Below are 26,937 nucleotides of genomic sequence, written 5' to 3' on the forward strand. Positions count from 1 at the left end.
TGTGTGCCAAGTTTAATGCAGTATGATGAGTTGACAATCAGCACCACCTTTGGCTCGTAGTTGTGAAACATTGATCCCATTGTAAACTGCCATTTGGCAGTAGATAGCAGAATTGCCTCCTTCTCCTATATGACTAAGCCCTGTGGGTGGGGCAAAACGCGTCAGGGTCATGGCCTAGATGGAGTCAGGCTGAAGCCACTTTCACTTGTCTGACATCTGGGCTATTTTGGGTGTGTGGCGTTTGGGTTTTCATCTTTTCATGTGCTTATATCAAGCTGGGATGGGCTCTCTTCATGCCAGCACCCTTTTAGTGTGAGTCACTGGAGTTAATAGGGATGGGGCACCCTAAGCTTTCTCATTTTATGGGCACAGTATTGGATAGGTAAAATTGTAAATACATACAAACTGAGTTGTAATCTAAAGTCCATTTATCAATGAAGATACAAAATGAGAGAAGAAAACAATCTATATTAAATAGATTAAAGGGTTAAAGTATAATAAAAATATATTATATCCATTATTTAAAATGCTGCCTTTCTGTTCTGAAGATAGGGTTAAGAAGCCCGCCAACTTTAACGTAAGAAGAGTCCAGACGACTCCAGCATGTGCACAAATAACACACACTGGATACATGACATGTTCAGATCAATCATTGCTAACCAGTCTAGCTCAGAGTACACTACTAAAATATTCCTTCAGCTTTATGACGAAAGATCCACTGACCTCTTTAGAGCGAAGACCCTAGTATAAACCTTTTGTTTCTATACTAAATTTATATTAAGTAATATTAAGTTAAAATTAGAAGTAAAATATGCATACAGTACATACAGTATCGCACACAAGTTAGTACACCTCTCACCTTTTGTAAATATTTTATTATATCTCTTCATGTGACAACACTGAAGAAATGACACTTTGCTACAATGTAAAGTAGTGAGTGTACAGCTTGTATAACAATGTAAATTTGCTGTCCCCTCAAAATGCCCAAGAGGGTTAATGCAGTGCTTGAAAAATAAAGGTGACCACACAAAATATTGACACTTTGGGCCCAATTTGGACATTTTCACTTAGGGGTGTACTCACTTTTGTTGCCAGCGGTTTAGACATTAATGGCTGCATGTTGAGTTCTTTTGAGGGGACAGCAAATTTACACTGTTATACAAACTGTAAACTCACTACTTTACATTGTAGCAAAGAGTAATTTCTTCACTGTTGTCACATAAAAAGATATAATAAAATATTTACAAAAATGTGAGGGGTGTACTCACTTTTGTGAGATACTGTATATGTAAAACATAGCATAACTTATATTAAACTTAAATTAAAGTTTTTCATAACAAAATTCAACATAGTTGAGCAAAAATGTAATATATAATAATAGAAAAAAACATATATCTGAATGGAAGGATAACTGAATAGCAAAAAGAGAATAAAAATCTTCAGTTATACATAAACTTATGAATGAATTGCACAAACAATTACAAAAGAAATTGAAGAAGGCTGAGGAAGATTTCTACAGATTGTTATACTGCGATACTTCTGTCCCATCACAAAAAATATTACAGCTGAACTCCGGAGGAATTGTAAAATTATTTATTAGACCCTTCAACTCTAGCATGGATTTTAAGGGGAACCCCACACAAATATCTTGAAAAAAGAGTAGTGTCCCCCTAAAATCTATATCAGACCCTTACCTAAGCATGCAGTTTGGTCGGTCAGGAAAAGGGGGGGACTACCTTACCATGGTCAGTGCCTCTTCCCCACAACCCTGCCCTGGTGGGCAGTGGGCTTATCTGAATCTAGAAGCCCCCTTTAAAATTAATGGGAACCCAAAAAATAAAGGGTATATAGTACCCCTACTCATTTATAAAAATATGTCAATCATATATAAAACATGCACAAACAATAAAAATTAAGAAAAACCAAAAAGTCCCACAATATAAATCCACTAACATTCATATTAGGGATGAGCTTCGAGTTCGAGTCGAACTCATGTTCGACTCGAACATCGGCTTTTCGCAAATTCGCCGAACAGCGAACAGTTTGGGGTGTTCACGGCAAATTCGAATGCCGCGGAACACCCTTTAAAAGTCTATGGGAGAAATCAAAAGTGCTAATTTTAAAGGCTTATATGCAAGTTATTGTCATAAAAAGTGTTTGGGGACCTGGGTCCTGCCCCAGGGGACATGGATCAATGCAAAAAAAATTTTTAAAAACAACAGTTTTTTCAGGAGCAGTGATTTTAATAATGCTTAAAGTGAAACAATACAAGTGTAATATTCCTTTAAATTTCGTAGCTGGGGGTGTCTATAGTATGCCTGTAAAGGGGCGCATGTTTCCCGTGTTTAGAACAGTCTGACAGCAAAATGACATTTGAACCAAAAAGAAAAAGAAATTGCGCTAAGTGCTAAGTATAAATGATAATAAAAACTGAAATAGGGGACCGTGAAGGAAGTCCTGCAGCTAAAACACAATAACCCCAATACAAGGGCACATAGAATATACAGAAAAAACAGTGTAGCACTGGAGCAGTGAAGAAGAACACATATGCTGATATATGTAAATATACCAGAACCCACAAAATTATCATGAGTCAATAAGTAATACTAAACTAAATCAGTGTAACGCTGGTTTAAAGTGATACAATGCACATATATAATAAGGACACGTGTGAATTATTCACCTAAAATTTGTATCATCATGAATAATAAAATTCATATGAGTGATAATCCTTATAAACGTGAGTCCATATCCTAAAGGGTGTATACAAAGAAAAAAGTGCAAAATAGAAAATAAGGTTCATAAGTGTCTCAAACAAGAGGATGAATTCAAAAAAATCCAAAAAAGGCTATTGCAGGGTTCAGGATTGCATGATCCACCTTTAGTGCAGCCCACCACCAGATGGTAAAATTAAAGGCTTACCAGAAAGCCTGCAACCGCCCTTACTCAGGGGGGGTCAGTACAGGCTTAGTAGTGGAAAATATCCGAAGATGATGTATTCCCTGAACTGTTCTCCTGCTCTCCTCACCAAACAAATGGTCCTCAACAACGGGGACTCCAATGTGGAAAAGGTGCTCCCATGGATTCCTTCAATACTCCTGATGCACGAAGAGTAATCTCAGAGAATTCTCGGACCAGAGGCTTGCAGCAAGCGATCACCCACACTACAGACACATTCAGTCCTTGGCATTGAAGATCTGACAAGTGGATGAGTGAAAAGTTTAAATGATGAGAGAGATAGTGGAAAATATCCGAAGATGATGTAGAGTAATCTCAGAGAATTCTTGGGTGAAAAGTTTAAACGATGAGAGAGATCTGCCAGATGCAGCCAAATCCGTGTGGTGTGGAGCCCCCCGAGTGATCCTATACGATGGGGGTCTGCAGCGTTCAGATGAATGGGCGATCAGGGCGTAGCTGTCTATGCAGCTGCTCTAGACAGCTACGCCCTGATCGCCCATTCATCTGAACGCTGCAGACCCCCATCGTATGGGATCACTCGGGGGGCTCCACACCACACGGATTTGGCTGCATCTGGCAGATCTCTCTCATCGTTTAAACTTTTCACCCAAGAATTCTCTGAGATTACTCTTCGTGCATCAGGAGTAGGGATGAGCCGAACACCCCCCTGTTCGGTTCGCACCAGAACATGCGAACAGGAAAAAAGTTCGTTCGAACATGCGAACACCGTTAAAGTCTATGGGACACAAACATGAATAATCAAAAGTGCTAATTTTAAAGGCTTATATGCAAGTTATTGTCATAAAAAGTGTTTGGGGACCTGGGTCCTGCCCCAGGGGACATGGATCAATGCAAAAAAAAGTTTTAAAAACGGCCGTTTTTTCAGGAGCAGTGATTTTAATAATGCTTAAAGTCAAACAATAAAAGTGTAATATCCCTTTAAATTTCGTACCTGGGGGGTGTCTATAGTATGCCTGTAAAGGGGCGCATGTTTCCTGTGTTTAGAACAGTCTGACAGCAAAATGACATTTTGAAGGAAAAAACTCATTTAAAACTACCCGCGGCTATTGCATTGCCGACAATACACATAGAAGTTCATTGATAAAAACGGCATGGGAATTCCCCAAAGGGGAACCCCGAACCAAAATTAAAAAAAAAAAATGACGTGGGAGTCCTCCTAAATTCCATACCAGGCCCTTCAGGTCTGGTATGGATATTAAGGGGAACCCCGGCCAAAATTTAAAAAAAAAAATGACGTGGGGTTACCCCTAAGGGTCTGGTATGGATTTTAAGGGGAACCCCGCGCCAAAAAAAAAAAAAAAAAAACGGCGTGGGGTCCCCCCAAAAATCCATACCAGACCCTTATCCGAGCACGCAACCTGGCAGGCCGCAGGAAAAGAGGGGGGGACGAGAGTGCGGCCCCCCCTCCCTCCTGAACCGTACCAGGCCACATGCCCTCAACATTGGGAGGGTGCTTTGGGGTAGCCCCCCAAAACACCTTGTCCCCATGTTGATGAGGACAAGGGCCTCATCCCCACAACCCTGGCCGGTGGTTGTGGGGGTCTGCGGGCGGGGGGCTTATTGGAATCTGGAAGCCCCCTTTAACAAGGTGACCCCCAGATCCCGGCCCCCCCCCCTGTGTGAAATGGTAAGGCCATTTCACGAAAAAAGTGTCAAAAATGTTAAAAATGACAAGAGACAGTTTTTGACAATTCCTTTATTTAAATGCTTCTTCTTTCTTCTATCTTCCTTCATCTTCTGGTTCTTCTGGCTCTTCTGGTTCTTCTGGTTCTTCCTCCGGCGTTCTCGTCCAGCATCTCCTCCGTGGCGTCTTCTGTCTTCTCCTCGGGCCGCTCCGCACCCATGGCATGGGGGGGAGGCTCCCGCTCTTCTCTTCTTCTCTTCTTCTCTTCTTCTTTTCTTCTTTTCTTCTCTTCTTCTCTTCTTCTCTTCTTCATTTTCTTCTCCGGGCCGCTCCGCAATCCATGCTGGCATGGAGGGAGGCTCCCGCTGTGTGACGGCGCTCCTCGTCTGACAGTTCTTAAATAACGGGGGGGCGGGTCCACCCGGTGACCCCGCCCCCCTCTGACGCACGGTGACTTGACGGGACTTCCCTGTGGCATTCCCCGTGACGTCACAGGGAAGTCCCGTCAAGTCACCGTGCGTCAGAGGGGGGCGGGGTCACCGGGTGGACCCGCCCCCCCGTTATTTAAGAACTGTCAGACGAGGAGCGCCGTCACACAGCGGGAGCCTCCCTCCATGCCAGCATGGATTGCGGAGCGGCCCGGAGAAGAAAATGAAGAAGAGAAGAAGAGAAGAAAAGAAGAAGAGAAGAGCGGGAGCCTCCCCCCCATGCCATGGGTGCGGAGCGGCCCGAGGAGAAGAAGATAGAAGACGCCACGGAGGAGATGCTGGACGAGAACGCCGGAGGAAGAACCAGAAGAGCCAGAAGAGCCAGAAGAGCCAGAAGAACCAGAAGATGAAGGAAGATAGAAGAAGCATTTAAATAAAGGAATTGTCAAAAACTGTCTCTTGTCATTTTTAACATTTCTGACACTTTTTTCGTGAAATGGTAGGGGTACTTATGTACCCCCTTACCATTTCACACAGGGGGGGCCGGGATCTGGGGGTCACCTTGTTAAAGGGGGCTTCCAGATTCCGATAAGCCCCCCGCCCGCAGACCCCCACAACCACCGGCCAGGGTTGTGGGGATGAGGCCCTTGTCCTCATCAACATGGGGACAAGGTGTTTTGGGGGGCTACCCCAAAGCATCCTCCCAATGTTGAGGGCATGTGGCCTGGTACGGTTCAGGAGGGAGGGGGGGCCGCACTCTCGTCCCCCCCTCTTTTCCTGCGGCCTGCCAGGTTGCGTGCTCGGATAAGGGTCTGGTATGGATTTTTGGGGGGACCCCACGCCGTTTTTTTTTTTTTTTTTTGGCGCGGGGTTCCCCTTAAAATCCATACCAGACCTGAAGGGTCTGGTATGGAATTTAGGGGGAACCCCACGTCATTTTTTTTTTTAAATTTTGGCCGGGGTTCCCCTTAATATCCATACCAGACCTGAAGGGCCTGGTATGGAATTTAGGGGGACCCCCACGTCATTTTTTTTTTTTATTTTGGTTCGGGGTTCCCCTTTGGGGAATTCCCATGCCGTTTTTATCAATGAACTTCTATGTGTATTGTCGGCAATGCAATAGCCGCGGGTAGTTTTAAATGAGTTTTTTCCTTCAAAATGTCATTTTGCTGTCAGACTGTTCTAAACACAGGAAACATGCGCCCCTTTACAGGCACACTATAGACACCCCCCAGGTACGAAATTTAAAGGGATATTACACTTTTATTGATTGACTTTAAGCATTATTAAAATCACTGCTCCTGAAAAAACGGCCGTTTTTAAAACTTTTTTTTGCATTGATCCATGTCCCCTGGGGCAGGACCCAGGTCCCCAAACACTTTTTATGACAATAACTTGCATATTAGCCTTTAAAATTAGCACTTTTGATTTCTCCCATAGACTTTTAAAGGGTGTTCCGCGGCATTCGAATTTGCCGCGAACACCCCAAATTGTTCGCTGTTCGGTGAACTTGCGAACAGCCAATGTTCGAGTCGAACATGAGTTCGACTCGAACTCGAAGCTCATCCCTAATCGGGAGTATTGAAGGAATCCATGGGAGCACCTTTTCCACATTGGAGTCCCCGTTGTTGAAGATCATTTGTTTGGTGAGGAGAGCAGGAGAACAGTTCAGGGAATACATCATCTTCGGATATTTTCCACTACTAAGCCTGTACTGACCCCCCTGAGTAAGGGTGGTCGCAGGCTTTCTGGTAAGCCTTTAATTTTACCATCTGGTGGTGGGCTGCACTAAAGGTGAATCATGCAATCCTGAACCCTGCAATAGCCTTTTTTGGATTTTTTGGATTCATCCTCTCGTTTGAGACACTTATGAACTTTATTTTCTATTTTGCACTCTTTTCTTTGTATACACCCTTTAGGGTATGGACTCACGTTTATAAGGATTATCACTCATATGAATTTTATTATTCATGATGATACAAGTTTTGGGTGAATAATTCATATGTGTCCTTATTATATATGTGCATTGTATCACTTTAAACCAGCGTTACACTGATTATAGTTTAGTATTACTTATTGACTCATGATAATTTCGTGGGTTCTGGTATATTTACATATATCAACATATGTGTTCTTCTTCACTGGTCCAGCGCTACACTGTTCTTTCAGCAAAATGACATTTCAAAGGAAAAAAAGTCATTTAAAACTACTCGCGGCTATTGCATTGCTGGTCCGACAATATACATAGAAGTTCATTGATAAAAACGGCATGGGAATTCCCCACAGGGGAACCCCGAACCAAAATTTTAAAAAAGAATGACGTGGGGGGTCCCCCTAAATTCCATACCAGGCCCTTCAGGTTTGGTATGGATATTAAGGGGAACCCCGGCCAAAATTTAAAAAAAAATGACATGGGGGTCCCCCTAAATTCCATACCAGACCCTTCATGTCTGGTAAGGGTATTAAGGGGAACCCTGCACCAAATTTTTTTTAAAAAACGGCTTGGGGTCCCCCCAAAAATCCATACCAGACCCTTATCCGAGCACGCAACCTGGCAGGCCACAGGAAAAGAGGGGGGGATGAGAGAGAGCCCCCCCTCCTGAACCGTACCAGGCCACATGCCCTCAACATTGGGAGGGTGCTTTGGGGTAGCCCCCCAAAACACCTTGTCCCCATGTTGATGAGGACAAGGGCCTCATCCCCACAACCCTGGCCGGTGGTTGTGGGGGGCTGTGGGGGGGGGCTTATTGGAATCTGGAAGCCCCCTTTAACAAGGGGACCCCCAGATCCCGGCCCTCCCCCCTGTGTGAAATGGTAAGGGGGTACAAAAGTACCACTACCATTTCACTAAAAAACTGTCAAAAATGTTAAAAATGACAAGAGACAGTTTTTGACAATTCCTTTATTTAAATGCTTCTTCTTTCTTCTTTCTACTGTCTTCCTTCATCTTCTTCTGCTTCTGGTTCAGACCTGAAGGGCCTGGTTTGGAATTTAGGGGGACCCCCCACGTCATTTTTTTTTAAAATCTTGGTTCGGGGTTCCCCTGTCGGACCGGCAATGCAATATCCACAAGTAGTTTTATATGACTTTTTTTCCTTTGAAATGTCATTTTGCTGTCAGACTGTTCTAAACACGGGAAACATGCGCCCCTTTACAGGCATACTATAGACACCCCCCAGGTACGAAATTTAAAGGAATATTACACTTTTATTGTTTGTCTTTAAGTATTATTAAAATCACTGCTCCCGAAAAAATGGACGTTTTTAAAACTTTTTTTGCATTGATCCATGTCCCCTGGGGCAGGACCTGGGTCCCCAAACACTTTTTATGACAATAACTTGCATATAAGCCTTTAAAATTAGCACTTTTGATTATTCATGTTCATGTCCCATAGACTTTAACGGTGTTCGCGTGTTCGAACGAACTTTTTTCCTGTTCGCATGTTCTGGTGCGAACCGAACAGGGGGGTGTTCGGCTCATTCCTAATTCATATCAATGCAATGTAATGCAGGTCACATAGTTACATAGTTACATATTAGGTGAGGTTGAAAAAAGACACAAGTCCATCAAGTCCAACCCATGTGTGTGATTATATGTCAGTATTACATTGTATAACCCTGCATGTTGCAGTCGTTCAGGTGCTTATCTAATAGTTTCTTGAAACTATCAATGCCCCGCGCTGAGACCACCGCCTGTGGAAGGGAATCCACAGGCCGCTCTTACAGTAAAGAACCCTTTACGTAGTTTAAGGTTAAACCTCTTTTCTTCTAATTTTAATGAGTGGCCACGAGTCTTGTTAAACTGCCTTCTGCAAAAAAGTTTTATCCCTATTGTGGGGTCACCAGTATGGTATTTGTATATTGAAATCATATCCCCTCTCAAGCGTCTCTTCTCCAGAGAGAATAAGTTCAGTGCTCTCAACCTTTCCTCATAACTAAGATCCTCCAGACCCTTTATTAGCTTTGTTGCCCTTCTTTGTACTCGCTCCATTTCCAGTACATCCTTCCTGAGGACTGGTGCCCAGAACTGGATAGCATACTCTAGGTGCGGCCGGACCAGAGTCTTGTAGAGCGGGAGAATTATCACTTTATCTCTGGAGTTGATCCCCTTTTTAATGCATGCCAATATTCTGTTTGCTTTGTTAGCAGCAGCTTGGCATTGCATGCCATTGCTTAGCCTATCATCTTCTAGGACCCCCAGGTCCTTTTCCATCCTAGATTCCCCCAGAGGTTCTCCCCCCAGTGTATAGATTACATTCATATTTTTGCCACCCAAATGCATTATTTTACATTTTTCTACATTGAACCTCATTTGCTATGTAGTTGCCCACCCCATTAATTTGTTCAGATCTTTTTGCAAGGTTTCCACATCCTGCGGAGAAGTTATTGCCCTGCTTAGCTTAGTATCATCCGCAAATACATATAATGTAATGGTGGTGATGTGAAAGTGGAACTGTGATAGGTAGGCAGGGAATCTGGCCCTAACAGACACTGGCTGGGAGGGTCACTAACTGACACTGACGTCGCTAGTGACACTAATACAGCGATCAGTGATAATACTGTACTAATGACACTGGCTGGAAAGGGGTTAACATCTAGGGGCGGTTAAGATGATACTAAAGGTTGTAATAATAAAAAAAATAACAAACATTTTATACTTACCTGCTCTGTGCAATGGTTTTACACAGAGCAGCCCCAATCCTCTTCTTTTTGGGTCCCCCACCAGCGGTCCTGGCTCCTCCCTCCTGCCAAGTGTCCCCAGTAGCAAGCCTCTTGCTATGGGGGAGCTGGATCAGGCTCAGCCCCGCCCCCACTCTCTCCTCATTGGCTCACTGGCTGTGATTGACAGCAGCAAGGGCCAATGGCTCCCGCTGCTGTGTGAGCCAGTGAAGAGAGAGAGATCCGGTAGAGTTCCTGCTCTCATGCACATTGCTGGATCAAGATGGGGCTCAGTTAAGTATAAGGGGGGGCTGGGGACCCAGAAGATATGTTTACCTTAATGCATAGAATGCATTAAGGTAAAAAACATTCTGAATTTAGAACCACTTTAACCACTTCAGCCCCGAGCCTCTTTCTGAGATTTGGTGTTTAACAGGTTTTTTTTGCTAGAAAATTACTTAGAACCCCCAAACATGATATATCTCTATATATAGATATATATATATATATTTTTTTTAATACCCTAGAGAATAAAATGGTGGTCATTGCAATACTTTCTGTCACACCGTATTTGCGCAGCGGTCTTGCAAGCGCAATTTTTTTTGGAAAAAAATACACTTTTTTAAATAAAAAAATAAGAAAATAGTAAAGTTAGCCCAAAGTTAGTAAAGTTAGCTGCCGATAAAAGTGATCTTGTGGCTTTTATCTGAAAGTGGATCGCCCACTGAAGAAGAGGATACCGGGGTTATGGTAGCTAGCTGCTGCCATAACAACGTTATCCCTCTTCAAAGTACTGACATATAACAACGGCGGGCAGTCCATAAGTGGTTAACTTTGTAATGTGTACTGTGTTAAAGTGGTTCTAAAGTCTCAATTTTTTTACCTTCATGGATTCTGTCCATGAAGGTAAAAAACATTTTTTTCTGTGCAGCATCCCCCCCCCCCAATACTTACCCAAGTCCCCTCTGAATCCAGCAATGTGCATGAGTGCCTCAGCTCTCCAGGGACTATGTCTTCTCTTTGGCTAAAACAGCAGCTCCCGCTCACACCCGCTAAGCCAATCAAGAGAGAGAGGGGGCAGGGCCAAGCTACAGCTCTGTGTGTGAATGGACACGTAGAGCTGCAGCTGGGGAGCGCGCCTGCTTGTGTGCCCCCATTGCAAGCTGCTTACTCTGGGGGCACTCGACAGTAGGGAGGGGTCAAGAGCACCGGCAAGGGACCCGAGAAGAGGAGGATCTGGGCTGTTCTGTGCAAAACTACTGCATAGAGCAGGTAAGTATACCATGTTTGTTATTTATTTATTTTTTTTAAGAGACTTTCATATCACTTTAAATGTGTAATGTGAGCTGCTTTTACTTACTAATCTGCACATTTGTTTTGCCCTGCTTTTCAGGGAGAAGAAACAGCCAGATCACTATTCCTATGTACACAGAGTTCTATGTGTTTGTACACATAGAACTCTGTGTGTGATTGTACACAGCCGATCAGCAGGTTTCAGCTGAAATCATTTGCTGAATCCGCTGCCAAACTCATGCTGTGTTAAATCACAGCAAAGGTTGACAGGGGGCACGCACATACGCACCCCAATCCGGGAAGAAGGCCGGTAATGTACATGTACGTGACCGTGCCTGTATATGCCCTCTGCTCGCAGTATATGTACTGTGAGCGGTCAGCAGGTGGTTAAGCTGATTCTGTCTGCCAGCTCCTGCCGGAATGACTGACTCCTGTGCGCACATGCAGGATGACGTCATCCCCCACTGTCCAATCAAAAGGCTTAAAATCAGGCACCTGGAAGTAGCTCAGTGAGAAGAGACAGCAGGTGGCGAGGGATATAATGATCACATCAATGGAAGATGAAGGTGAATATTTTTAGAAGTTTAGTTCCACTTTAGGTAATAAGTATTGCAAACACATGTAAAGGTGTTTTCATTGGGACAAGCGGAGTTGACGGTAGGAACGCATCAAACCAATCAACAACCAACTGTCATCTTGCAGTTTTTTTCGCTGCACTTTCCAGAAATATAATCAATATGTCTGTACAAGTACTGAAGGGGAGGTGACAACACAGTTTTCTCTAACTCTAATGCCCTGTACACGCGATCGGAATTTCCGTCAGAAGAAACTTGGATGACGGAATTCCGCTCAAGCTTGCCTTGCATACACACGGTCACACAAAAGTTCTCTGAACTCTCGACCGTCAAGAACGCGGTGACGTACAACACTACGATGAGCCGAGAAAATGAAGTTCAATGCTTCCGAGCATGCGTCGAATTGTTTCCGAGCATGTGTCGTTTTTTGCACATCGAAATTGCATACAGACGAACAGAATTTCCGATAGGAACTTTTTCCGACGGGAAAATAGAGAACCTGCTCTCAATCTTTTGCTGGCTGGAATTCCGCCAGCAAAAGTACGATGGAGCATACACACAGTCGGAATTTCTGACCAAAAGCTCACATCCAACTTTTGCTGGCGGAATTTCTGATCGTGTGTATGGTGCATAACAGAGAATGTGTTGTCACCCTCTTGGTTGGGTTGTCTAGCAGAAGTGTGTGACTCAGAAAATTGTCTGGACAGAATGACAAATCTTTTGGTTGTAACACAATTCATATGTGTGTATTTCAAGTTGTTCTTTAAAAAATAACCCAAATAATAATGTAGCGTACCTTTTCCATCTGGATAAGGAAACTGTCTATCAGGTGACGCGGACTGCTTGGATTCAGGGTGTCTTGGATGATTTCTATTTTCTCTTTCACAAACTGCTCCAGCTGCAGAATACTCCTGTATGCCCTATGATGGGGGCCTGGCACATATCTCATCAGTACATCATATATATCATAGAGCTGCGTGACAGAAGAGAGGAAATTAGCATTATGCATATGAAAAATTTACTTAATCTCAAACCAGATGTGAACCTTAGAGTGGTACTACATATACCCAGAAAAACATCATCGTAGTACTTTGTATAGTACGACCCCCCACCCCACAGCCCCGCCCCGCAGCCCCGCAGCCCCGCAGCTTCCTACTGTATACTAGCTGTCATCTTGACAGCTGATATATGCAGCTAAGAAGATAGTGTCCGCAGTTAGTGAGAGTTACTGTATGATGCAGAAATGTTATCATTGATTCATTGTAACCTTTAATTTGTATATTGTGTCAGTTAAAGAACATATCAACCCATCATTTCATATGCCTGATATGCGTCTGCGTACCATGTGCTTGTATAAACAAGCATCCGGTTCTTTTTGTATTGCTTCCTTTATGTGAAATCTCTGGTGTTCCTGTCAGTCCCTCTGCTTTCCTAATAAAAACTGACGCCACTAAGCATGAGAGCACAGCGTGGTCAGAATTCTGGCTGTGCTGAGAACTCAGCCTGCTCTCCTCCAATGATCAGACTTGTGCTGACAGACCCCCCTCCTGCACAGTCAATCACTGGGAAGTGAACTACAGGTTCTCCTCTTACAGATCTCTAAGCTCCTTATGCAACTGAGAACAGAAGATATGTGATCACTTAAAAAAAGGGGAAAAAAGGTATTTGTAATGTTTATATATATATATATATAAACATTATATATATATATATATATATATATATATATATATATATATATATAAGTTTGCACCAGTTTTGCCTTTCATTTATTTTTTAACAAGGTGAGGGTTTACATAAACTTTAACATAACCTTGCAAGGCTAATCTGCTGTGGCTATGTCCCTCTGATCGAAAATACACTCTCTAATCCTATCACCAAACATTTTTTAGCTACATTGGGTAAGTTCAAGTCAACTCATGGTCTTCAGTCACCACACATACCTATCCTTTCAATCCTTAAAAATCCCTCGTTCTACCATGCCTGGAGTTCTCCTATCTTCTTTCAGGTGTAGACTGCAGCTAACCAATTTGGACCACATAAATTGGTAACAGCTATGTCGAATAAATCATTCCCTACGTTATGTGAGAGTCACGAGTTACCACGCTCTGAACTGTTCCACTATCTTTAAATCAAAAATGTCTATGTGCCCTATATACTAGCTTGAACTATGCCTACTCACATGACCGCTTCAAAAGCATCTGCAAGTATGATCCCTATGCCAGAGGACTTATTTTGTTTCTCTATGCTCAGTTGATAGCTAAACTTGGTGCAGGCCCACCATCCTATGTTGTAAAATGGGAGGATGATATAGGGTGAACTTTGGATACAGCGGGATGGTGTGTGATTTGGACTGTGACCAAGTTCTTCTCCCCAAATGTTATGGCTATGGAAGAAAACTATAAAGTACTTATCCATTGGTACCTGATTCCTGCCAGAATAGCAAAGTTTGTCCCTAACTACTCTGCGGCTTGTTTTCGGGCTGTTCTGACCTAGGCACTTTCATATATAGTGGAAGTGTCCAGTGGCTCTTGCAATCTGGAAGGCTATCGTTGATCTGGCCTCACAGATATCTGATGCTGCCATCTTGTCTGTACTTTCCGTGGTGCTTTGAACCTTAAACCAGCCAACCTACAGTGGATATAAAAAGTCTACACACCCCTGTTAAAATGTCAGGTTTCTGTGAAGTAAAAAAATTATACAAAGATAAAGAATTTCAGAACTTTTTCCACCTTTAATGTGATCTATAAACTGTACAATTCAGTTGAACACAAACTGACCTCGTTTAGGTGGAGGAAAGTAAAAATAAGAAACTAAAATAATATGGTAGCATAAGTGTGCACACCCTTAAACTAATACTTTGTTGAAGCACCTTTTGATTTTATTACAGTACTCAGTCTTTTTGGGTATGAGTCTATCAGCATGGCACATCTTGACTTGGCAATATTTACCCACTCTTCTTTGCAAAAACATTCCAAATCTGTCAGATTGCGAGGGCATCTCCTGTGCACAGCCCTCTTCAGATCACCCCACAGATTTTCAATCAGATTCAGGTCTGGGCTCTGGCTGGGCCATTCCAAAACATTAATCTTCTTCTGATGAAGCCATTCCTTTGTTGATTTGGAAGTATGCTTTGAGTCGTTGCCATGCTGAAAGATGAAGTTCCTCTTCATGTTCAGCTTTCTAGCAGAAGCCTAAAGGTTTTGTGCCAATATTGACTGGTATTTGGCGGGGACGTGCAGTCAGGGAAGGCAGGTGAGGCACCTGCCATGAACATAAAGAAAAAAAAAAAAGGAACAACTTTGAGGGTTGTAGCTTGGCGAGAATTTGGGGGGTAGGTAGCTGAAGTCCTACCTCACCACTGGTCAAAATTTGGGGCTCCTATCACCTATGGTTCTGGAGACAAGGGGCTCCTTGTGCAACCTGCCAGAATCTACATAGAGAGCAGTTTAAATACAAGCTGACACACTCTGTTTGCAGACTGAGAGGATGAGCTCACAGTGCCTCTCCCCACTTCTTGTCAGAAGCACTGAGCTCAATGGACAGCTTGGAGCCTTGGACCAATGGTAAAGTACCATTGGCCCAAGCTGTCCAATAAAAATGGACACGCCTCTCACTGCAGTGTCATAGAAGGAGGGAAGTGTCTAAAAGACAAATGCTCCCTTCCAGCCCAGACCTCTTCTCTACAAGGTATAATATTTACCCATAATCCCATGTTTTTCTCACATAGTTAAGAGGCGGAATGAGAATCTTCTGCTGCTGAAAAGGTACAAGCTAAATCATATATTATTATGCTATATGTTATAAGATAATAATTTATTATGTATCTATTTACTGTGAAATTACTGGTATGAAGTTATAACTTCAAACTTCAGTAATTTGTCCATCAAGCCACCTGCTTGAGTACGGTTTTTGAAAATATAGTAAATTACTTTAAAAATAATATATAATAAATATTTGTATATTACTTACTTATGGTAATTAACCCCTTGCCACCCAAGCCAATTCTGACACTTCTTTCCTACATGTAAACATCATCATTTTATTGCTAGAAAATTACTCAGAACCCCAAACATTATATATATTGTTTTAGCAGATACCCTAGAGAATAAAATGGTGTTCGTTGCAACTTTTTATGTCACATGGTATTTGCGCAGCAATTTTTCAAACGCATTTTTTTGGGAAAGAATCTGTTTCATGAATAAAAAAAAATTAAAAAAAAAACATTAAAGTTAGCCCGATTTTTTTGTATACTATGAAAGATGATGTTACGCCGAGTAAATAGATAAATAGATACCTAACATGTCATCCTTTAAAATTGTGCACACTTGTGGAATGGCGCCAAACTGCAGTGCTTAAAAATCTCTACAGTCGACGCTGTAAAAATGTTTACAGGTTACATATTTAGAGTTACAGAGGAGGTCTAGTGCTAGAATTTTTGCTCTCGCTCTAAGGCTTACGGCGTATGTAACCTGTGTGTATCTGGCTCTGATATTAGCCAGTGCTTCCTCAGCCACTGACCACACCGCACATCCCTGGTATTTGGAACTGTTCATAATTCCCTCTATCTTGACTAAGGCCCCTGTTCCAGCTGAAGAAAAACAGCTCCAAAGCATGATGCTGCCACCACCATGCTTCACTGTGGGTATGGCGTTCTTTTGGTGGTGTGCAGTGTTGCTTTTGTGCCAAACATATCTTTTGGAATTATGGCCAAAAAGTTCAACCTTGGTTTCATCAGACCATAACACATTTTCCCACATGCTTTTGGGAGACTTCAGATGTGTTTTTTCAAAATTTAGCCGGGCTTGTATGTTTTTCTTCGCAATAAATGGCTTCCGTCTTGCAACTCTACCCCATAGCCCAGACATATGAAGAATACGGGAGATTGTTGTCACATGTACCACACAGCCAGTACTTGCCAGATATTCCTGCAGATCATTTAATGTTGCTGTAGGCCTCTTGGCAGCCTCCCTGACCTGACCTTTTCTTCTCGTCTTTTCATCAATTTTGGAGGGACGTCCTGTTCTTGGTAATGTCGCTGTTGTGCCATATTTTCTCCACTTGATGATGACTGTCTTAACTTTTGTACCCTTCTCCTGACTTATACCTTTTAACAATGAGATCCCTTTGATGCTTTGGAAGCTCTCTGCAGCCCATGACTTTTGCTGTAGGATACGACTAAGAAAATGTCAGGAAAGACCTACTAGAACAGCTGAACTTTATTTGGGCTTAATCAGAGGGGTTAAATGATGGCAGGTGTGTGCTGACTCCTATTTAACATAAGTTTGAATGCGATTGCTTAATTCTAAACACAGCTACATCCCCAGTTATAAGAGGGTATGCACACTTCTGCAACCACATTATTTTAGTTTTTTATTTTTACTTTCCCCCTAAAAGATTTCAATTTGTTTTTCAATTGAGTTGTACAGTTTATAGGTCACATTAAAGGTGGAAAAAGTTCTGAAATGATTTATCTTTGTCTCATTTTTTTTACATCACAGAAACCTGACATTTTAACAGGGGTGTGTAGACTTTTTATATCCATTGTAACACATAGCCAATTCAAACTTTTATTGCAGCTCACAACAGCCCCAAAACAAACCGTAGCTAAATATTGGAAGTCCCCGACTCCTATCGTAGCTGAAGCCAAAAATAGAGTGAACCACGCCCTGATCCATGCCAAAATGGAAGCCATCAGTCAAGACAAAATTTGTAAATTTGAAAAAATATGGGATCCCTGGGTAAAGCATTGCCTTCTCCTTGATTTCGACAAGTCAATATTGTTATTGAAGAAATGTATTCTGGAGAGCCGCACTCTGATAAAAGCCTTTATTGTAATGAATAGTCAACGTGATGTGTGACAACAGAAGCAGGACAAATACTGACGCGTTTCACAACATCATTGTTGCTTAGTCATAGCTAAGTCAATATTGTTACCTTGGTAGACCTTCCTTTTCGCTGTCTCCTGTAATCTTTCCTCCCTATTTTTTGTCTCTTTTTCTTTTTGTCATGGTGCAGTAATGGCATGGTTCCCAATCGAGGACCTTGTCTTTAACTACACCAGTTTACCACAGCTGGTCCTTCTCTATTGCAAAGATTGTAGAGATTTGCTCTTTACAGTATTTCACTTTTTATTTTTATTTGGAGATGGCCACTTCAGCAGTTTTGTCAAAAGTAGCTTTATGTTTGCTGCCTACAGCGAGTTTTGTGTCTGACCTCGACTTTTGTAACTTTTGATCTCTCTACCTGATGCCAGACCAGTACATGTCTATGTCTATTTATGTATCATTCACTGTACCTGAATTGTTCCTTTTACATTTAAGCATTAATGAACAAATTTGACAAGAAAAAATAAATAAATAAATAAATAAGTAATTGTGTTCCTATTCAAAAAGGAACTCTCCCAGGCACTTGGGATTTGCTCGAGATCAGTGGTGCATCTGTGCACATGTGGCAGGTTTCCGCACATGAACACAAATGCCGCCAACGTCTGACGAGGAACGCTGTAATGCCCCTTGTGGTATGCGCACATGTGCCATAAACTCGTGACTTACTAACACACTGCCCCCTGCGATAGCTGTGACGTAGCAATCCCAGGTGGCAGCAGAGCCCAGCCTTAGCCAGAAGCCCTGAATGAAGGAGAATTAACCAAAAAAATAAAAAATGTTAATAAAAAAATAAAAAATACATTTTTTAGCAATTTGTGGGGAGGAGACAAAGTACGACATTGTTGTTTAGGTGAGTTCAGTTTCGCTTTAACTTCTTTGCACAGAGTGCAAACAAATATGCAGCCTCTCGGTGGCCGCATATTTGCGTGCTTCGACAGTGCTGTGCCGACACAGTGACTGGCGGCTCATGGAAAATTCCCGATCACAAACGTTTTGGATCATGTGGCCACCGTGACAGTCAATCGCTGCGGTCAAGTAGCCATAAGCCCTACCCCACCTCCCGGCATAGCCAACCACTTAAAGAGCCGGAGGCAGCACGCGCCAATGGGTTAAAGTATAGCCAAGTAAAGTAAGATCATAGTGCACTGTTAACTATAACTATTGTTTGTATTGCTATTATAATACTAATGTTATAAATTAAAGCAGAAATGCACCCAAAAGGGGCAGTGTCATTTTCCACCACCTCCCCCCTCCTCTAAAACTCTTGGACTCAGGTAGGTGTCCTTTTATTAAGTCAGCAGCTACAGTATTTTTATTTTTTTGAGGGGGAGCCTGAAGGTCCCCTTTCAAGTATATACTATGAATCCAGATCTCCTTTAACCCTATTGCTGCCAGGTCCGTATGTCTTACGGACCTGACATCGGGATTGTGCGTGAAACTGACACAATCCCAACACAAATAAAGTTACACCCAAGCACATAAAATCCCCCCCCCCAATTTTTTTTGAGGCCCCCACCCCCACATATACGCACATACGAAAGTAAACACATGCGTTGGGGGCGCCTACGCATGAAAACGTTGATACACATGTCACATATCGCCGCACACGCCAGAGGGAGAGCAGAAATTCTAAAACAAGACCACCTCCGTAACACTAAACTGATAACTATAAAGAGCTTTTGAAGCGTTGCCTGTAGAAAATATAGGGTGCTGAAGCTTGTCCCCATTTCACGGGAGCAATGTAAGGTTGGACATGTTTGGTATCTATTTACTCGGCGCAACCTCCTCTTTTATATTTTACCAAAAATGTGGATAGTTTATTGCGTTTTTTTGTGTGCCCTAAAATTCACTTTAGTGTGTTTTTTACTGAAATTTAGCATTCCCTAGACCTTTGCAGTAATAACGTGTGATATAAAAAAATTGGAACTACCAAAATTCTCTAGGGTGCCTGCTTTCAGAAAATATATAATGTTTGGGGTTTTTGCGTAATCTTCAGGCCAAAAATTATTTTTTAAACATGTGTGCAAAAACGCAAAAACGGCTGTGAAAAGGTTAAGCCTGCCCACATGCTACAAAAGAGTAAAAGAAAAAACTGGGGACAAAAAATGTGCAAGGGATGATGTGACCATCCTTCCATTGAGATCCTGAGTAATGCTAAATAGCCAATATCCCATGAGAAATTACTCCTGAAGTGTGATTGGGGTTACTTATCATTTCCCTGGATCTTGTTGGAAGGACGATGATGTCGCCTACACTCAGGCACTGTAGGCAGAAGCTCCACCATTTTTTACATAAGTCATCCTTACAGATATTTGGAACATCCAGTGTACCACTCAGAGTTGTCTTTTGTACATTTCTTGTATAAATACACCTCAGTGTGTAGTTTGGATTCTGATAATATACAAAATGAGCTGTCTAATTACCTGACCCCAGAATGAAGACATGGCTTCAAATATGTTATACACAATTTGAAGCATCCTTTGGAAATTAGGGTCTTCATAACTGTATCTGTCGCCAAACATTATGGAGCACATGATATTAGCTGACAACTGGCTGCAGTATATTATGGGATTGAAGGGCACACCTGAAAAAGGAAAAAGAATACAGCTACCAGTTAACACAGTTAACACATGCTAAAATGAGTGCTTATTCATGAATCTAAAGAAAGCAGTCTCCTTGCCAGTGTAAAGCAATCTACTTGTACAATCTTTGTACAATTGTCTTAAGATTTAACTAAATGATGTAATATGACAACCTAATTAAGCAATTATATACTGTGTGGTCAACCAAAACAGTTTTACCTTGTGCTGTTATGTATCTCCGTGTTAAGTTTGCTTAAAGTATTAAAGAGAAACTCAAATGGTTTTGGATCAATTTTATCATTGATATATAAGTAAATAGAGAGAGAGAAAATAAAAATCCAATCTGCAGCACCTTGTAAGTTATCTGACTTGAATTTCACTTTGTTTTAGCCCTGTTGTTTCACTATACAAGGTAAATAATGGATTTCAAACACAATGTGCCATTGTTGAGTTCTCAAGGAAGGAAGGGATGCAGGCTGTCCAACATCCAAAGAAATCCACAGAATGTTTACGGAGATGACACAACTGACAAGAGTCACCAATGACAAGACATTGCTCCTGTCAATGGTGTAATTTCCGTAAACATTCTGTAGCCTTCTGTGGATGTTGGACAGCCTGCATCCCTTTTTCATCAAGAGCTCAATGACAGCACATTGCATCTGCTTGGAATCCATTATTTACCTACAATGAAAAAGAAGAAAAGTTACTATAGAGGGAGAGTTACTCAACCAACATGTGAAATTTGAATGACCTATGTAAGTTGATAAGAAAAAAAAAATCATACCCAATTTTGGATTACCTTTGGTACAGCCCTTGTATAGGACTACTCTAGTCAATAGGAATATGTTATGTTAAATTAATAAAATCGGTAACTTTTTTTATCCTATCCAAAGCCTGTAAATGTGACCAAGCTGTGTAGATTTTATCCAGTGGTTTCTGTGTTAAGATCCACATACCATGGGTTCCTTTAAGGGCCTCCACCAGAATTTGAGCTTCCTCTTGAATTCGTTCCTCAATGCTTCTTTTACCCACGCCAAAAGTTCTCAGGGTCTGAGTTGAGAAACGACGAAGCTGCTTCCAACGCTCACCATTACTGAATATTATGCCTGAAAGATATATTGAAATGATGTTCCAAAAGTTTCTTACCAGTTTTCTTGGCGTAAGGAAAATTAAAAAGAATGGGTTTGGTAACAGTAGAGAAAGTTGGGTCAAGAATGGCACTGGATCTCAAGGTTGTTTAGATTCTCAATGAACTTGAAACAGGTGATGGACCTCAAATAGACAGTATAACAAGCATAATTTAATTATATAAGTGCGCTAATAATGAACTTCCTAATAAATAAACCGTGAAGTAAAATAAGTGATAGATGATAACCAATCAAAATTCAAAAATTAAAACAATACTAATAATGATTAAAAATATATAGCTATCTTCATAAAAACATCCAGGTAAATTTCAGAAGAAAAAAATGATGAAGAATAATACCAGCAAACATATAATAATCTCAATCCTTAATAAATCAAACAATTGTTTTCTGTATGTTCAGAGAAAAAAATCCATTATACTAGTTTTGGCCGATTTCTTCAACCAAACAATCAAAACGGGGCTGCACATCTCAGCCCTGCAGTTCTGAGGCTTAATGGATGGCGAATTAAATCCTCCCAATTCGTATTTAAAATAATGCAAAGAGACAAAAAGAGAAATCTCATTGCGCAATGAAGCTACTTTATAGAATCATCTGCATCCGCAGCATATTCACTCACATTTCAACAGAAGAATAAACAGCGCTTGTGAAACAATCAGGAATTTTTTGTTTTCCTTCCTCTCAACGCTGACACTGTGTATCGGATAACGTCACTAGCTCCTCCCAGTGACAAGTGATAACAAGCATACCTCCCAATTTTCTGGAAAGCTAAAGGAAACACCTTTTAGCACACAGTATGTAGGCAAAGGGCATGTCTCTGCCTCGGCCTTGGTTAAACAGACCACAAAGATCTGATATACATAAAATTATTGGTTAACCCCTTGACGCTGAGGTCACACACGGGGCCCCACTAGACTGGGCTTTTTTTCTGTGGGGCCACATAATCGCACTTCTCCTTTTGTGCTGGGAGTGTGCCGTATGGTACGATCCCAATACAGACACCTGGTTCTCACTGTGAGCCCCGTACTTGAGCTTCACGGTCACCTGATCGCTGTAGTAGCCTCTCATTGTCTATCACAGTGATCAGTCACTGTGAAGCTCACTGTCACATACCTGGTGATGGAGCCTGATGTGGAGAGGAAGGCAATCTCTTACACCTCCGGCTCAGTACTCCTGATAAGGTAACAGGAGGTAAAAGAGCCTGGAGTGGCACGGGTGCCTGGTAATTCTGGTGATGACAGTTGCAGATGAGAGGTCTGTGTGCATTTGGATGCAGGCTGGAACGTGACGCATGGCAGCAGGCACAGTGGATTGGAAGACAGTCCTTAGGCACTTGCCGGTCATGGGCAGCAAGCACTCGGTAGGCTGGCAGGTGGCAGACGCAGGTACTTGGCAGGCTGCAGGGGTAGGGATAGCCTCCATGGGCAGGACACAGAGCAGAGTCAGGCAAGCCAGGTCAGTTACAGAGCAGCAGGCAGAAGAATATTCAGGCTCAGGTTGAAGTTAGCAAGAAATTTGCCGTTCGTGCATATTTATGCACCTATGCACATTGGGTCTTTCCTGACAATCGGTATGGCTAATAGGAATTCTCCATTTGCACATAACTTTTTGCCTGGGTTGATTTCATCTTTCCTGAAACCCGTCCCCTGTTTTCCATCTCTATGAATGGATGAAAAAGATACAATGTACCTTTCTCTGTCTTTGCAAAGAGAGAGAAAAAAAAGTGCGTGTAGAAAAAAAAGAAAAAAATAATAATTAAAAAAAAAATAACTAGATCAAGGTTTGATCTAGGTCAGTGCCAGGGTTAGTGTTTGGGTCAAGGTTAGGGTCAAAGGTGAAGGTTAGGGTCAAAGGTCAAGGTCTGTATTTTTTTGATATATTTGATATATTTTTTTAAAATTAATATTAGTCTTAATTAGTGTCAGTGTGTTTTGGCTAGGATTAAAAAAAAAGAAAAATGTGCACTATTGTTCCTGAGCTGTACTAGGGGTACAAACAACAAATGACATACACATATGTGGTATCACTCCAATCGTCAGGAGCAGGAGAATTTATTTTGGGTTGTTCTTTGGTGGTAGAATATGATAGTAGCAAGAAATATACAGCTACATTTAAAAAATATATACATTTTTTTACTATTTTGGGCCAGTTTTAATTTGATAATAATACCGTAATTAAAAAAAAAAAAAAACGAAGATGTATCCATTACCATTTACCACCAAATGAAAGCCCAATTTGTCCTGAAAAAAAAAAACAAAGTATAATCCACCTGGATGCACAAGTACAGTTTTACTAACATGTGTCAAAGTTGCAAAATTGGATTTAGGCATTTAGATTTGCACGAAATGGTTAAACCATACAAGCACTTTTTAACATCTATTTTTCCTTTCTTTTGGCTTTTCAAAATAACAGATGCAGTAATATTGAGGTTGGATAAAACGTTTAGTGCGGCATAACAATTTTAGTAATAAAGTAATACATTTTACATAGGGATATACCCATTACAACAAAAAAGGGATAACTGAGGCTGAACAAGGGACAGAGGTATTTGATCTCAAAAAAGGGACAGTCCCTTCATATGAATGACAGTTGGGAGCTGTATGACATGTGCTGCTTCTAAGATTCCAGTTGCCCCTGCAAACCAAGAAAAGTGGGTTAAAACCTTCAAGTGGGTCTATGATCAAAATAAAAATGTTTATTTCTGCAATGTATTTTAATTATTCCTAGCCTACTCCCAATAATCGGAATGATCTTGATGACCCCCCACACATTTACTTCCTTGAATTCGGTAATAAGTAGTCACTATGCCTTGTAAGTAGGCACTGCTGTGTCACGCATTTCACAGAGCCTGCCTTCTGACTTACAGAGGTGCTGAGAGGAGGAGTTTCAGGAGTCGGAGTCTGCATGCTACAATGCATTCATGGCTGAAGCCTGCCTTCAATCTGTGTGCTGACTTGTTCTCTGTAGCCTGACGCAGCACTGCTAATAAAAACATCCAAATCTGAGAAAGAATGCAAAGCAGCAGGTCTGTTTTGCCTTTCTTGAACTCGGTTGTTTTTGTTCATATACCGAGGGCCGATCCTAGGGTCATAGATGCCTAGGAGCAGAAATATTTCTGGCGCTCCCACATGGACGTGGTCATCTTACCAACTCCTCCCATTTAAACATGTTTCTATGGCAACAATTCAAACACAGAGATGTCCCCCTAAGGAGTCTTTGTTAGCCTGGGATCCTCCCAAGATCTCTTAACAATAAACAAAATACAGGAAGAGAAGCAGAGTACCCTAATGGGACCTGGAGGGGGGGTCTCTCTAATGGACACAGAGAGGGCTTCTGTTAGAAAATCTGTTAGAAAAAGCCCTCAAACATACTGCAGGAGATGGTCAGAGACTGCAGACATGATACAGGAGATGGTCAGAGACTGAGGAAATGAAACAAGAGATCAATGCAGCCTACCAGTGCCCACTAAATGTAGCTTACCGGTGCCCACCAAAACCAGCCCTATCAGTGCCCACTAAATGCAGCCTACCAGTGTCCACCAAATGCAGCCTTATCAGTGCCCATCAAATGCAGCTTATAAGTGTCCATCAAATGCAGCCTTATCAGTGCCCATCAAATGCAGCTTATCAGTGCCCATCAAATGCAGCCTACCAGTGCCCACCAAATGCAGCCTACCAGTGCCCACCAAATGCAGCTTTATCAGTGCCCACCAAATGCAGCCTTATCAGTGCCCATCAAATGCAGCTTATTAGTGCCCACCAAATGCAGCTTACCAGTGCACATAAAATGCAACTCACCAGTGCCCACCAAATGCAGCCTACCAGTGCCCACCAAATGCAGCTTAACAGTGCCCACAAAATGCAACCTACCAGTGCCCACCAAATGCAGCCTACCAGTGCCCACCAAATGCAGCTTAACAGTGTCCACAAAATGCAACCTACCAGTGCCCACCAAATGCAGCCTACCAGTGCCCATCAAATGCAGCCTACCAGTCCCCATCAAATTCAGCCTACCAGTGCCCACCAAATGCAGCCTGCCAGTGCCCACCAAATGCAGCCTTATCAGTGCCCACCAAATGCACCCTACCAGTGCCCACCAAATGCAGGTTATCAGTGCCCACCAAATGCACCCTACCAGTGCCCACCAAATGCAGCCTTGTCAGTGCCCACCAAATGCAGCCTTGTCAGTGCCCACCAAATGCAGCCTATCAGTGCCCACCAAATTAAGCCTTATCAGTGCCCATCAAATGCAGCTTATCAATGCCCACCAAATATGCCCACCAAATGCAGCCTACCAGTGCCCACCAAATGCAGCCTATCAGTGCCCACCAAATGAAGCCTTATCAGTGCCCATCAAATGCAGCTTATCAATGCCCACCAAATGCAGCCCACCAGTGCCCATCAAATGCAGCCTATCAGTGCCCACCAAATTAAGCTTACTAGTGCCCACCAAATGCAGCTTATCAGTGCCCACCAAATGCAGCCTTCCAGTGCTCATCAAATGCAGCTTATCAGTGCCCATCAAATGCAGCCTACCAGTGCCCACCAAATGCAGATGACCAGTGCCCACTATATGCAGCTTATCAGTGCCCACCAAATGCAGCCTTGTCAGTGCCCACCAAATGCAGCCTTGTCAGTGCCCACCAAATGCAGCCTATCAGTGCCCACCAAATGAAGCCTTATCAATGCCCACCAAATGCAGCCTACCGGTGCCCATCGAATACAGCCTATCAGTGCCCACCAAATTAAGTCTACTAGTGCCCACCAAATGCAACTTATCAGTGCCCACCAAATGCAGCCTTCCAGTGCTCATCAAATGCAGCCTTATCAGTGCCCACCAAATGCAGCTTATCAGTGCCCATCAGATGCAGCCTACCAGTGCCCACCAAATGCAGATGACCAGTGCCCACTATATGCAGCTTATCAGTGCCCACCAAATGCAACTCACCAGTGCCCAACAAATGCAACTCACCAGTGCCCACCAAATGCAGCCTACCAGTGCCCACCTAAAGCAGCTTACCAGTGCCCACCAAATGCAGCCTACCAGTGCCCACCAAATGCAGCCTACCAGTGCCCACCAAATGCAGCCTTATCAGTGTCCATCAAATGCAGCTTATCAGTGCCCACAAAATGCAGACTACCAGTGTCCACCAAATGCAGCCTTATCAGTGCCCATCGAATGCAGCTTATCAGTGCCCACCAAATGCAGCCTATCAGTGCCCACCAAATTAAGCCTACTAGTGCCCACCAAATGCAGCTTATCAGTGCCCTCCAAATGCAGCCTTCCAGTGCTCATCAAATGCAGCCTTATCAGTGCCCACCAAATGCAGCTTATCAGTGCCCATCAAATGCAGCCTACCAGTGCCCACCAAATGCAGCCTACCAGTGCCCACCAAATGCAGCCTTATCAGTGCCCACTGAATGCAGCCTACCAGTGCCCACCAAATTCAGCTTACCAGTGCCCACCAAATGCAGCCTACCTGTACCCATCAATTGCAGCCTTCCAGTGCCCACCAAATGCGGCCTACCAGTGCCCACCAAATGCAGCCTTATCAGTGCTCCTCAAATGAAGCTTATCAGTGCCCACCAAATGCAGCCTACCAGTGCCCACTGAATGCAGCCTACCAGTGCCCACCAAATGTAGCTTACCAGTGCCCACCAAATGCAGCCTACCTGTACCCATCAATTGCAGCCTTCCAGTGCCCACCAAATGCGGCCTACCAGTGCCCACCAAATGCAGCCTTATCAGTGCCCCTCAAATGAAGC

The 26,937-nt window shown here is 42.6% G+C and overlaps 1 protein-coding gene across 2 annotated transcripts in view; it reads right to left on the bottom strand.

Moving 5' to 3' along the window:
• Nucleotides 1-26,937, bottom strand: part of LOC141107669 (cytochrome P450 2A13-like) — a 90,455-nt gene that overhangs the window by 52,603 nt on the left and 10,915 nt on the right. For both annotated transcript variants that reach the window (XM_073598567.1, XM_073598566.1), the window contains exons 3-5: nucleotides 20,984-21,133; nucleotides 19,869-20,029; nucleotides 12,354-12,530 (exon numbers count right to left, since the gene is read on the bottom strand). In XM_073598567.1, coding sequence (XP_073454668.1) covers nucleotides 12,354-12,530; nucleotides 19,869-20,029; nucleotides 20,984-21,133 — 488 coding nt within the window. The remainder of the gene's footprint in view (nucleotides 1-12,353; nucleotides 12,531-19,868; nucleotides 20,030-20,983; nucleotides 21,134-26,937) is intronic.

Source organism: Aquarana catesbeiana, linkage group LG09 (genome assembly GCF_042186555.1).
Source record: "Aquarana catesbeiana isolate 2022-GZ linkage group LG09, ASM4218655v1, whole genome shotgun sequence".
NCBI classification, from domain to species: Eukaryota; Metazoa; Chordata; class Amphibia; order Anura; family Ranidae; genus Aquarana; species Aquarana catesbeiana.